At 36.4% G+C, this 13,350-nt stretch overlaps 2 protein-coding genes across 6 annotated transcripts; both read left to right on the forward strand.

The window, feature by feature from the left end:
• The first annotated feature begins 200 nt into the window (after positions 1-200).
• Positions 201-8,122, forward strand: LOC141824005 (hydroxyacylglutathione hydrolase 2, mitochondrial-like). Of its 4 annotated transcripts, none has more exons than XM_074711221.1 (8): positions 201-331; positions 2,764-2,946; positions 4,349-4,552; positions 6,347-6,470; positions 7,062-7,162; positions 7,489-7,563; positions 7,636-7,734; positions 7,821-8,122. In XM_074711221.1, exons 1-8 carry the CDS (start codon positions 278-280, stop codon positions 7,965-7,967), a joined length of 987 nt encoding a protein of 328 aa, XP_074567322.1. In that variant the 5' UTR covers positions 201-277; the 3' UTR covers positions 7,968-8,122. The 4 variants fall into 4 exon arrangements, with proteins under 4 accessions (XP_074567322.1, XP_074567323.1, XP_074567324.1 ...); XM_074711222.1 differs by having other exon boundaries at positions 282-375; XM_074711223.1 differs by having other exon boundaries at positions 328-394.
• A 669-nt stretch (positions 8,123-8,791) lies between these two features.
• LOC141824675 (transcription factor bHLH128-like) lies at positions 8,792-13,327 on the forward strand. Of its 2 annotated transcripts, none has more exons than XM_074712005.1 (6): positions 8,792-9,244; positions 10,546-10,883; positions 11,238-11,369; positions 12,167-12,232; positions 12,395-12,463; positions 12,723-13,327. In XM_074712005.1, exons 1-6 carry the CDS (start codon positions 8,896-8,898, stop codon positions 12,777-12,779), a joined length of 1,011 nt encoding a protein of 336 aa, XP_074568106.1. In that variant the 5' UTR covers positions 8,792-8,895; the 3' UTR covers positions 12,780-13,327. The 2 variants fall into 2 exon arrangements, with proteins under 2 accessions (XP_074568106.1, XP_074568105.1); XM_074712004.1 differs by having other exon boundaries at positions 8,797-9,244; positions 10,543-10,883.
• The last annotated feature ends 23 nt before the right edge of the window (positions 13,328-13,350 follow it).

The following is a 13,350-nucleotide window of genomic DNA, read 5'->3' on the forward strand; positions in this document are numbered from 1 at the left end:
GGGACGAAGAGATACTTCTCTGCGTTGTGGACGTTTAATGACGTTGAAAAAAATAAGGTGTATATTTTTTTTAAAATAATAAGTAAAAAATTTAAATAAATAAATAAATATATTTATTTATTTTTCCAAATTTTTTTGTGAAAATAAACGCTCGAAAAAGCCCTACGCTACAACGAGTCCACTTTCCGGTGCCCACCCACCACAACTCCATACAGACGCCCCTTTCCCTTTCTCACCCGCACACCACAAGCCCGCCGCAAGCCCGTCTCCCCTGGCGATGCTCGCGAAGGCTTCCGCCCTCATGACTGCCTTCGTGTGCTCTTCTCCGAGGGTCTCTTCTCCGACATCCCTACCTCCTTCTCGTTGTTCCTCTTCGTAAATTCCGATCGCGCTGGCATGTTTCGTTGTGGTTGGTCATTTTTGGTTGCTTTAGTTCGTGGTTTTGTGCGGATCGATTCGCCATGCCTCGTGTTAATTTTGATGTTTCTGGAAGGGAGGAGTGGATTACTCGCTTGATCCGACGCTTGTGCTTGAGTTCGTGTTGCGTCTGGGATCTATTTAGGTTTCCGCCCTTCTTTTTTTTCGTCTGTGTTTGGTTTTGGGATGTGCCCTGTGCTTCTTGTAGATGGGATATCGAATGAGTTTTGGTTTGCTGCTGAATTTACTTGTGTCAAGTTGTGCGTCGTGAGGAGGGCTGCTGGTGTGGTGTGACGTTATTATTCCTACCTTCATCTTAAGGATCGGTTTAGTCGTAGGGTTACATAGAAATTATGTACGAGAACACAAATTGGGTAGAGTTTATATGTTCAGATTTTGATGCTCCAAGATAGATTACAATGATCTTAGAGGCTAGGATAGTTAATAAACTGCAACACTGACGACTAACCATCTTAGAGCAGAAAAATTTGGAAGATTGTCGTTCTTATTGAATTGTTGTATATAGGTAGATCCTGCTTTGCTTGTCTTGCACTAGATGAAAACAAATGATGTGGACTGTTAGATTGCTGATGTGCCTTGCTTTGCTTTGCGCTAATGATGTTACAATCCATGATATCATTTAGATTATCTAATTGTAATATTATGATTTTTTTTTCACTTTCAACTACAACCATTTTGATTTTCAATCAGTTTTATACATGAAGTTTTCTATCTATTTCAATTATGACCTACTGTAAGCCTGAAGTGCTGAAGATGTTAATTTTTGTTTGTGTATGCTTTTGTGTTAATTAGATCCATTCATGTATCCTTTTATTTAGAGAGTGAATTCTCTTTCCATGTATCTGAGACAAACGTTATGTATTGTTTCATTCCAATATAAAAAAAAAACCACTTTAGATAATGGAGGAACCTATTGTAAGCCTCCTTTTATTCTTCCTCCTCTGCTTCTTCTACACATTTTCCTCCTCTTCTTCTTTTTCCTCTTACCCCCTTGTCCTTGTTTTTTGCTGATCAAAACCACCTTGTACGAGGACATGAAACCATTTTAAACCATGATTTTTTTATTTATCACTTAAACTGATAAAAAGTTTTGAAATGACATGACACGCAATTCAACAATGTGAAGGTAACCCATGACGTTAATTAGCCCTTCAATAGAAAATATTAAAGGACAGTCTGGTGCACAAAGCTCCTGCCAATGTAAGGTTCCGAGAAAGGGTCTATTGTACACATATTTACTTTGCTTTATAAGAGGTTGTTTTCGAGACTCGAACCTGTGACTTCTAGGTCACACGACAACAACTTTGCCGTTGCGTCAAAACTCCCCTTCAACATAGAATATTAAGACCATCAATTCCATTTGTTTGTGGTTCCATATTTAATGTTTGAAGTTGGAATGCTTATTGAAATAACTTGGTACTTGTGCAAGCTTTATGTTTCATGTTACATCAACATCATTATTATCATCGTGCCATGTTATTCCTAACTATTTGATGTCGACTACAATGATGTTACCCCTCTATTGAACTCTGCAGAAGGTTAGATCACTAGTAATATCCAAATCTCTAAATTCACTTTTAAGTGCATTAACGTACATTTTCTTTGGTATCTGTCCACCCTTCACACCTTCAATATTCTTTGTGAGCATGTCTATATATAGAATCTATAGGAGGACTTTGAACATCTCAATACCATCTTATACTTTCTATCTTATAAATTCGTTTCCTATTAATGTGAATTAATGACTTGTCATGAATATGATACCTGACTTGTTGCAACTAACATATGTTATGTACATTGTCTGCAATTTTTTTTTTAAAAAAAATCTCATGTAGGGCAAGAGTAGATCATAACATATACATATCTAAAATTAGTGCAAAAATCAAATAGCTATATCCAAAGCAATCCCCTCTGATTTATACTAGATAATTAAATTGTTCCAGGATACCAACTAATGCAAAAGAGTAGACATTCCACATCAAAAACCTGATAAAAGCTCATGTTTCTATATAGAAATGTTAAAACTGCTATTTTTGAAACAAATTCCTATAGATTATGTTTTATTTAGATGTCAAATCCAAATTCTATTTTAGTTTATTGTACTCAAGTATCATCCCTCCAGCAAGATGGCTAGTGTATTTTACTACTATTTTCTCCATTATTTCTCAATGCAAAACTAGTGTATTTCGCTATACCTTTTCAATTATTGCTCATTGGCTTTGCACTTGTTCACATCTTTGTCTTCCTACTTGCAATATGAGGTGTGCTTAAATTTTTTTAGTTCTGGTATTCATATTATTCACACAAGAACCTACGTATTTGCAGGTAAGAGGACAACTGTGCATGTGGCCAAATATGAGAAAACACTGGTTTGGGAAAGATCTATTGTATGGTATTGGAACCTTAGTTGTCAGACCGATCAAAATCTTGCGTGGAGTTAATCAGCTATTGGGTGTCCCACCCTTCTGCACTATTAGCTGTATGCAAGCCTCATTGCAAATTGAATTGGTGAGGTTTCCCTATATGGTCCCTAATTCCTGCATTTTCTTAGCTTTTTGCACTGAATGGAAGATTCAAGAAATTAAGCAAAAGGCCTCTTGAGCACTGGCTGATTAGAGAATTCTCCCTTTAGATTTGGCGTAATGCATGTTCATGATTGTTTGGGTTGTGCGTCAACAAATTGTTTCCTCCAGTTATGAGTGGTTCTTTGCTGGTCCTGTGGATAGAAAAGGCCTTATATTCAATAATGTTGAAAAGATTAATTGGGGATAATAATTCCCCGTTTAGACAAACAAATCATTTTCTTTAGACACGAAATCAGTTCTGAACAATGTTCGAATAATTATTTTTTGTTTTAAATTTAGAAATAAAAAATATAAATTATCGCACTAAATTATGTGTCTAGCTGGCTATATGTGTCTATTAAGGTGTTTGTGTCCTAATTACCACTCATGTCTAATTTTAGGAGTAAATTATGATTTATCAAACAATTCATAATAAAAATAAACAATTAAATAATAAAATATAGCATCCACACCTTTAAGAAATTTGGTTCTCAATTTTATTAAATTGCCCATGAATGTTCTGAACTGTTTTGTAATTATTTAATATGATTTTGTTAATGAAACAATTTGATTTGTTGATTGGATAACAATAACAATGTTAAATTATATAATATATTATTAGTTTGATCAGTAATCTTCTTTTATTGATTATTATTTTTTCTTATGTATTGTCATAAGACTACTTAGTAGTTCCAAAACATCTTTTGCTATTTCATACATCAAGTGAAATTATTTTATTTTACCTGTTTGATTTTTTTTATTGATTCTAAAACTTATGATTCTTCTGATATGATGCTGCTGATACTTATGTTTTTAGTGTTTGACTAGGACTCTGATTTGACAATCTTGGTGCAGTGTATGGTTATCATCTGTCAAGGCTTCTTGAGCTGATGAAGTTTCCCGATATGGGAAAAAATAGCATTGCTCATATATTTAGAATCTTATACCAGAATGGACAAACCTTTCTGGTTGAAGAAATAAAAAATAAAAAGAACATACAGGGTTGTTGCTGCTATGATATATAGGGAGGTTTAATCATCGCCTATATCTGGTATCTAGGTCCACTAAATGGTGCTTTACCTAGATATCATTACATCATAACAAAAATGAGTTCTATGATATGCATAAATGAATACATTTTTCTTTTTTGTTCTGAATAAGTGATTTTTGATATGATGGTTTGACTCATCAGGGTGAAATTTTCATACTGTTGCATAGCGCACATTCAGTTGACCTGCCTCTTTGGATCATCATTTATTTTTGACGCCTAGCCATTTTGGGTTCTCTTTTCTTACCATGTTATTTATGTCATACTCTTGGTATTTATGTGCCATATTTTTTTTCAGGTACCCTGCCTTCAAGATAATTATGCATATCTTTTGCATGATGTAGATACAGGTACAGTTGGAGTTGTTGATCCTTCTGAAGCTGTGCCTGTTATAAATGCTCTAAAACGTAGGAATCAGAACTTAACATACATACTGAATACTCATCATCACTTTGATCATACTGGTGGAAACTTGGAGCTGAAATCAAGGTATGGTGCAAAGGTACGACAAAATTTCTTCTTCTCTCTCTTTTGAGTTAACAAAATGTGGGTCTCCTCACATTATTTTCTTGATGGTTTTTCCAAAGGTGAGAGAAATTCAGGATGGTATGAGGAGAGAAAAATAAGAATGCTAGAAAATTTAATTATTGTTACACAAAAATCCAGCTATTTTTTCTATTGACTGTAATTTCTCTCCTTACATTTCTTGCGATGAAAACAGGCCTTTAGGAAATATCAATTCCTTTGTAGATTTATTCCTTTTGTCCACAAGTCATTTTTGGAATCACCTCCAAGTATAAATGCGTGCTTGTTTCTCATTCAAGAAAGCGACTTAGGCTTTCTGTATTTAGATTATTCATTTATTCCTCTTGTACCTATCACTCTAACACTAACACCAAAATCACGTGCAAAAATCTTTTAGAACCTAATGTGAGTCACACTAGCTAGATATTTGCCTTTGGAGTTTGAGTAGCATAGCTTTGTCTCAGATTTGCATGGTTAATATATGTCTTATTCTTGAAGTTCTCAATTTTTTAAAAAAATTATTTGTTGTCATTCTATCAGTTATTAATAGGCATTACTTTATTATACTAAATGCTAATCCATGTTTAAATTAATTGAATAGAATTTATCTTTAAGATGAAAGCAATTAAAATTTATGAAAATGAGCTGTAAAGCAATTAAAATTTATCAAAGTGAGCTTTACAGCCATTGTAAAATTTTCTGCTTACAGTAATTCTTATCTACTTACTAAATTTATTCCCTATTACATCATTGTCCTAAACAAGAGAACCCAACTTAGATGGTACAATGAGGATCAAAATCAAGATAATGAAGACTGTCATAACTTTAGATCCAGCACAGGTGCACTTGACTATCAAGTTTTCAGGGAATTATTGTTTTAAATTGCTTGGTCAACTCCTTTTGTAGATATATTTTCCAAAAACAATCAATTTTTTAATGTCTTAAGCTTTTTTCTTCTTGAGTGCTCATGACTTTACTATTATTAGGCAAGAGCCTCTTAGATGACAATGAGAAAATTTAATTGGCCAAGTTTTTGTGGGTCTTTATTGTACAATTTCAATGAAAAATAAGCAAATGGTTACAAGCGGGTGAAAAGTAGCAGCCTTGCACTTTTCCTAATAACCATAGCCTAGAGCAAGGTGGAGTTTCCCCAGGAGTGAGATAGATGATGTTTGCTTATTGATTGTTGCTCATAAGACTAACATGGTTTCTTTGAATTTGATTGAGCAAGTTAGCAAGGGTATATACAGGATATGCTTGCTTACTCAACATGTTCAACAAAGCTATCTTTGGTTGTATCCTTTTGTCATGCCATGGTTAGCTGAACGACTCTAGTGGTTTCATTGGTGCAAGGACTTCTTCAACTCACCATGTGAGCGTCAAACCAACAGTTTCTTATTCTAAAAGATCCCATCATGAATGATAGGGGAAAACACTAATATCTAAACAGAAAAAAATATATGTATGTAGGCTATATATTTGGCACGAGTCTAGTAGTGTCATCTTATGTATTCCTATATGCTAATCCTTTTACCATTAGTTCAATCATACTCTCAAAGCCAAAGGAAATGGACTCAATAAGATTATGGTTCCTTTTGCTGGATTTTAGCAAGTTAGCTATGCAAGAAGTCAGAAATTCATTTTTTTTCCCTTTGAGAAATTAGCATGGTTGATTTTCTTACATACATCGGGTAGTAGATTCAGTTCTTATTTACTTTTGCTGATTTTTTTAAGAGCTTTTCTCATTTCTGTATATGTATGCTGAATTTAGGTCATTGGTTCAGCTAAAGATAGAAACAGAATTCCTGGCATAGACATATCCCTACATGATGGGGAAACATGGATGTTTGGAGGGCACCAGGTGCTTGTGTTGGAAACTCCAGGGCATACAAAAGGTCATATTTATGTAGGGGTTTGGACACATGCCATTAATTGACGATGCCTCATTTAGAATATAATGATGAAATCTATGTTTACCAGTTATTTGGAGCCAATTTTCAATGGAAATTTTTTTTCATCATAATCACTGAGTTGTGTTTATTATGCTTGCACTCCCCCTGCTTTTTTGTTTATCAAAATGCTTGTAACAATCAGGTAAGCCATAGTTACAAAAAATGACAATGATGATTGTTAGTTGGGTATATTAGACATTGTCTCTTTGATAAAGCTAGTAGCATTTGTATTTTGTGCACTTTGAAGTCGTTGCCATGGATTGAAAACCTATTTCTTTCTTAGATTCTCAAGAAGTTTCTGTGCTAATTCTTATTTATCGTAGGTAATTTTGTTGTTTTGTGAAATTCATCATTTTGCTGTCGCTTTATTACCAATACTCTTCACCAAATCTATTAATAAGCTTATGTTAATTGTGGGACCTAACTAAATGTACTCATTTACAGGTTTTGTCCTCTATACTGCATGACAATTCATTATAGTTTCTCCCTTGAATAATGAGAACGTGCCTAACCACGTTTTGTAATATTGAACAGGTCATGTAAGCTATTACTTTCCAGGATGTGGTGCTATATTTACAGGGGATACCTTGTTTAGCTTATCATGTGGCAAACTTTTTGAAGGAGATCCAGATCAGGTTTCATTTTTGCTAAAATGTCCTTATAATTTGAAATAATTATTTCTGTGTAGAGTTGCCAATAAAAAATCTTTGGAAGTGGACATTCAATACAAACTTGATAGTCAATACTAGTAGTTTGAGGTTTGGTAATTTTCTTCAGTACATTTCTTGTATAAAACAGGATCTTGATTCTTATGGAAAGTCTATTGCCCTTGAGAATCATAAGTAACTTTAATGCTCTAAAAATAAAGTAAGAGTGAAAAGATCGCAAAACTCTCTTGATTTTTTTTTCTTATTTATTTCTTACTATTTTCAGCATCAGCATTCTATTTCTCTTGATGCAGATGTTTTCTTCACTTTGTAAAATCACTTCCTTACCAGACGAGACAGTTGTATATTGCGGTCACGAGTACACTCAGGTATAAGACCGCACATTATGTTTGCGGTTGCAAAATGCACATGCAGTGTTGATGTTATTGCCTTTTTTGCAGAGCAATAGTAAGTTTGCCTTGTCCATAGAGCCCAACAATGAAGCACTCCAGGAATACGCAGCGCATGTGGCTCAGCTACGCAGTAAAAGGCTTCCAACGGTAATAATACCAATCTCAATTCTATATAAATATATCTGGTCATCTATCAAGAATTTAACTTTGTTGTGCTCGTTTAAATATTGTAGATTCCTACAACAATAAGGAGAGAAAAGGAATGCAATCCATTTCTCCGTACATCCAGTCTGGAGATTCGAAAAAATTTGAATATCCCATCAACTTCAACTGATGCACAAGCTCTGGGTATTATTCGTCGAGCAAAGGATGACTTCTAATGCATCTGTTTGTTGATTGTTGACAGGTCTGTATTGCCTGACAAATTGTATTCTTTAAATGTTTTCTCTGATGTCCTACCCATATGTATAAGCTTTTCTTATGTATGATTTTGTCTACCAATGAAGAAAATGTTCAGAGGAAATGCTCTTTTGTCATGAATCAAATAGTTTGTCACACCTCTCGATCCGACATCATCGTATCTTATCGAATTCGAATATTTGATAAGTTTTTATTGTTTCATTTAGAATTCATTCTTGCCTCGAGGATATAGTAATAAATTTTGAGTTTAACAGCCATTCCATCACTGGGTCAACTCAGATGGAATCATGTGCTTCACGTGCGCCAACTAGACATTGTCTTCTTCTACTTTATCTCGCTTATGTAAAAAGGTGCCCAGCTCCCTTCGCGATCAATGTTAGAGTCGCTACTTCTCAAGACAATAATGGCCATTTGATGCTTAGCTGTTCAGTGTCTTCAAACCCGGAGGCTTGTTTCTGGGATTCAACTCGGCTGGATTGACCTTAGCACATAGTTCCTTTGACGTGCCGAATATACTAAGAACCTGGACTTGTAGCAAGAAATTTCATCAATTATTTCCGTAATTCTGAAAAAAAAAACAAATTATTTTTATATTCTTTCACGTCTCGCCCCCCTCGAGCTGAACGGGCATCGAGTCAACTCTCTCCTTCAACGGTGTCCAACTCCCCCATAGTTCATATTCCCCGCCACTGGGGCCCGCGCCGAGCTGACCAGAAGATCAGATCAGAGCCCTCCTTATGATTTCCCTTCCTGCTAATAATACATTCTTCATCGTCGCGACCAGGAACGACTCCATCCATTCCCAATAAGGAAGCTTTTCTCCTCCCTCCCTCCCTCCCTCGGCGAGCCAGTCCCTCTCTGTCTCTCTCTACCGCGCGCAAGGAGGCGATGAACCATTCGCCGTCTGGCGGAGATCGGCCGCCCGCGATGGGCCCCCCGCTGGGGCTCGCTCGCTACGGCTCGGCCCCTGGATCTTTCCTCGGCGGGATCGCCGACTCGGTCATGGCCTCCGGCCGATCGGAGAGGATGATGACTCGGTTCTACGCCGGCGATTCGCCTTGCCTGACCTCCGAATCGAGCTGCTGGGCCCCGGACGGCGACGCCATCGCCGCTGGAGGTCGCTCGCGGGGCTCGTACGGATCCGGGGAGCTCCGCCTCTCCTCCGCCACCGGATCCCCGTTGGTCCGGCACAGCAGCTTGCCTTCCGGGTTCTTCTCCCATCTACTGGCGGATCACGGTGAGCATCTGTTTCTCTAATGTTATTTTGGAGTACGATAGTGGATGGGCTTCCTGTCGCCTGTTTGAGCTGTGCCAGCTGATGGCACCATGTCCAGTTACATTGAACGTTAGATGTGGATATCCACTCTCCGGTGCACTAAACAAAGGGTAAAAAAAAAGTATTAATATATATAGGCTTTGGTGGGTGCGATGGCTCTCAGACTTCAGATGGGTTATGTGGGCTCCATGGCCCACCAATCAGAATCCTCCAGGGGCTCTCTTTTATTGCTGATACGAGCACCAGAAGAAGGAAAAAAATTGCATTATTTGGATCTAGAATATCGAGTACTGACTCATCAGTGTGGGGTCAACGAGAAAATAAAGTACTACAACATATTCAAATTAGTGTAGACAATTTTAATTTTTAACATTGATTAAAATTGCTTCAATATTAATCAAAACTATTTCAATTTAGTCAAAAATGGTCCAATTTAATTAAATATTATTGAAGCAGTTTTCATCGCAATTTTGATCAAATTATTATAATGTAGAGCATTTGAGTAAAGTTTTTATTGGAGCAGCTTTGGTCAAATTTATTGAGTTTGGGAATGAAAAAAATAGGATGGATGCCTTATTTTTCTGGGATCAAGTTTTTAGTTCTGTAAAAGTCACCTTCTTAAAATATAATTTCAATATATATTTTTGCCTTACCTCTTCGATTGATGCTTAAATTTCTATTTTTTGTATCCTGAAAGATAACGTAGAAGGTTGCTTAGCACTTAAATTGGCTTTCCTTTCTGCTACTGGTACTGTTATCTTAAATAATGATTAACAGGATACCGAACTGAGCTACAATACAGTTTAGATCTTGTCTTGCCTTGTGAAAATCCCGTTGATTTTTTTTCTAATAGTGTTACCAACTCCAAAATTAGAGGTCTTAGTTAAAGTGCTGTTATAAGTTGATTCAGTGTTTTTTAAAACTGAAGATATGCTTGGTATGTTGTACTAGTTGATTCTCAGTTTCCCATTGCTTGGCAATCTGTTTCTATATGGTACTTACTAGTGACAGAAAAAATATCTGTAGAAATTTGAAATTTCCAAGCAGTTATCGTTATTATTTATGCAACCTTCATCCTGTAACTTATCTGAACTAGGGATCATGGTGGTTGCTGCATCAAATTCTTTTACTGTTTTAAATATAATTTTTTTTCCACTTGTATTGTTGCATCTTTGTTAGCCTTTTCTTTTTGTGAGTTAAGAAAGAGATTGTCCATGTTCCATAATTTTTAAATTGATTGAATTTACTGACACTAACAGCAGGTAATTCTAGTACAAGGATGATTGGAAATTACTCTCAAGCAGGCACAGAAAGCATCCATGTATTGGCACATAGAAGGCAGCGTGCCCAGTGGGGCTTCTCGCGGCAAGACTCCTTGTCGCAAATTTCTGAATTGAGCATTCCAGAAATGGAAGAGAGTGATACACACCATGATTCAGACGAGGCAGCTGGGAATGCCGGTCAATCCTACATTTCTAGCAATTTTCAATTAGGCTCATGGGATGAGAAAAATTCAATTGCTTTTTCTGCTCCACAAAGCAAAAGGATTAAGTGCAATAATGGGGATGCAGTTGCAAGTCTCAATAACATTGATTCACAGGTAAGGTATTCATTACCACCAAAATCAACAAAGATGAGACATGCCCGGGGAATGACAATTTTGATTTAACTTCACAGTAACCATGGCAATTTTGCTTTTTCTGCCATAGCATTTTTATCGTTAATCACAGTGTTCTTGAAACAAAATTTTGTTGATTTGGACAATGAGGTCTGATAACCCCTCATTGTTACTCAAGTTGGCTGTTAACTATATCGAAAGGATAAGAAGAAAAATATAAAGCAATAGTTAAAGCCAAGCCAATGCCCCAGCGGCCCAAGATAGTAGACCCTTAGTGACCAATTTGGTTGTTGTTATCATCTAAATCCTTAATCATGAACTATCTAATGATTGCAGTTTAGTTTTCCAAGGACATCATCTGAAATGTCTGAGTTAGAGAAATACCTTCAGATCCAACAAGATTCAGTACCTTGCAGAGCACGAGCTAAGCGTGGCTGTGCAACTCATCCCCGGAGCATTGCGGAGAGGGTTAGTTCATGTTTCTGTATTTCTTTCTTTTAAGTTCCCACGCTAGTGGTCTTTGTCTTATACATAAAAGAGAACAGTACATATGCAACTGAACCCTCAAGTGCAAGATTACCTTGTAAGCAAGCACAGAATAATATGGCAACATACAGAGTCATGGAGGGAAACAAGGAAAAGCATAAGGATGTAATAAAGCGTCGGCTTCTTTGTATCATCTGAGAAAAATATGGAACATTAACTGGTCATATTGAAGCTTGTGCAGTGGAGCAAATTTATAGCATTATGAAAGTAAAACAGTAGCTTGGACCATAAACTTTCAATAGTATTGAAATATTATATATGTGTCCATGATGCATTTCTCATTATATACTTAGTTTATTTAGGGTCAATGTAAAGCCATTTGGTTTGTAATCAATTTTCCAAGTTTAAGCTATCATTTAGATTTGACTGAAAATAATTCAGTCGATCAAGTTTTTTTTATCTGCCCAACACATTACAAATCATCTATTGGAAGTAGATATTTTCTGTGAAAAAAGATGCCTAACACTTTATTTAGACTCAATTACCCATCTTCAATTTAGGTTCAGTAAACAAAGTCGATTCGAAGTATATTAGGAGGAACATGTTATGTGACTGCTTGACACTTAAATAATCAATAAAAAAACTAGTTGCATCTTTTCTTTGCCTTGGATTTAAAGCTCTGAGCATCACAATCACCACCTTTATTCTGAATGTATTCAAGTTACGACTTTGTTTCTATCCACTCGACTACAGACTTATTCATTGAACCTCATTGTTAGGAAAGGAGAACACGAATTAGCAAAAGGCTGCAGAAATTGCAAGATCTTGTGCCTAACATGGACAAGGTAAACACACAAAAGCTATCCAATGTGTTTCCATTTGCATCCATTATTTAGTGAAATAATAGAATGTAGATAAACAGGTTTTGAACAAGTCATGTGCTTAATATCTAAAACGATATTATCGACACTGCTACTTTTTTGATGTTTCCTTTGATTTCACTGAAGCAAACGAGCACCTCAGACATGCTGGAATTGGCAATTCAACACATCAAAGAGCTGCAGGGCCAAGTACAGGTGTGTTTTGATAGTTGAAAGCAAATACTTGAATACCATAGTTATCGTAACCAAATGATAAGTTTTCCAATTAAATGTGTCACATTTAATTAGTGAAAGTATCATAGGTGTATTCATATCACTTAAACTAACATCAATTTACAAACTGCAATATCAGTAGTCTGAGAAAATGTGGTCAATCATGAATTGTTACTAAACTGCAACTATACCAAATCTCTAACACTACTTGTTTTCTTTTTCTTTTCTTCTTTCCTTTCAGAAGCTTAAACAAGAACAAACAAATTGTACCTGCACTGCAAAGCAGGAGAAGGCTTGAGGGCGGCCAGTCACTGTATGCACATGCTGGCCATCATTGCTAATTTGTCTTGTTTTTTTTTTAGCAAAAATTGCTAGAATGGATCCATGGAAACATGTCCAAGATAAGGGAGTTGTACATTGCCATTTTCGTTCTTCTGTATTTGAGTGGGACAAAATTCCTCACAAGTGCATTGAGGGTTTATCATGATATCAAACAGCACTTTGTTGATTGCAGGTGATAAGTACATGCTAATGTGGTTTGTGTTTCTTCCTCCTCCTGAACAATACACTCGCATCTTGTTCACGCCGGTGCCGAAGAACCAGTTGTTCATGGAGTCTGGCAGGTTCTGGAGTAGCTCGCCGGCGGCCATAATATTCCCTCTCTGCTGGGTTGGCTTGGAGTTGGTTCCCTGTGCCATGGGATGATAGGCAGAATGTATCGACTGGAGGTTTATGCAAGAAAAAGACTGAGATCAAGAGGCAACTGGTGTTGGTGAACGGGGTTGCTCCAGCTTCTTCATCTCTTTTTCAACCATCAGTAAACATTCAAATACATTTCTTGTTTGGTTAGCGAATTTATTTATTTTCAA

Source organism: Curcuma longa, chromosome 3 (assembly GCF_044706935.1).
Source record: "Curcuma longa cultivar G26 ecotype Majalengka, Jawa Barat chromosome 3, ITB_CL_G26_1.1, whole genome shotgun sequence".
NCBI lineage: Eukaryota > Viridiplantae > Streptophyta > Magnoliopsida > Zingiberales > Zingiberaceae > Curcuma > Curcuma longa.

Excerpts from the sequence above, each read along its gene's own strand:
- LOC141824675 (XM_074712004.1), top strand. The coding sequence starts at position 8,896 with ATGAACCATTCGCCGTCTGGCGGAGATCGGCCGCCCGCGATGGGCCCC. Across the intron at positions 10,884-11,237 it reads TCAATAACATTGATTCACAG|TTTAGTTTTCCAAGGACATC; the intron begins GTAAGGTATTCA and ends TAATGATTGCAG. Across the intron at positions 12,233-12,394 it reads TTGTGCCTAACATGGACAAG|CAAACGAGCACCTCAGACAT; the intron begins GTAAACACACAA and ends ATTTCACTGAAG.
- LOC141824005 (XM_074711221.1), top strand. The coding sequence starts at position 278 with ATGCTCGCGAAGGCTTCCGCCCTCATGACTGCCTTCGTGTGCTCTTCT. Across the intron at positions 2,947-4,348 it reads CCTCATTGCAAATTGAATTG|GTACCCTGCCTTCAAGATAA; the intron begins GTGAGGTTTCCC and ends ATTTTTTTTCAG. Across the intron at positions 4,553-6,346 it reads AATCAAGGTATGGTGCAAAG|GTCATTGGTTCAGCTAAAGA; the intron begins GTACGACAAAAT and ends TGCTGAATTTAG.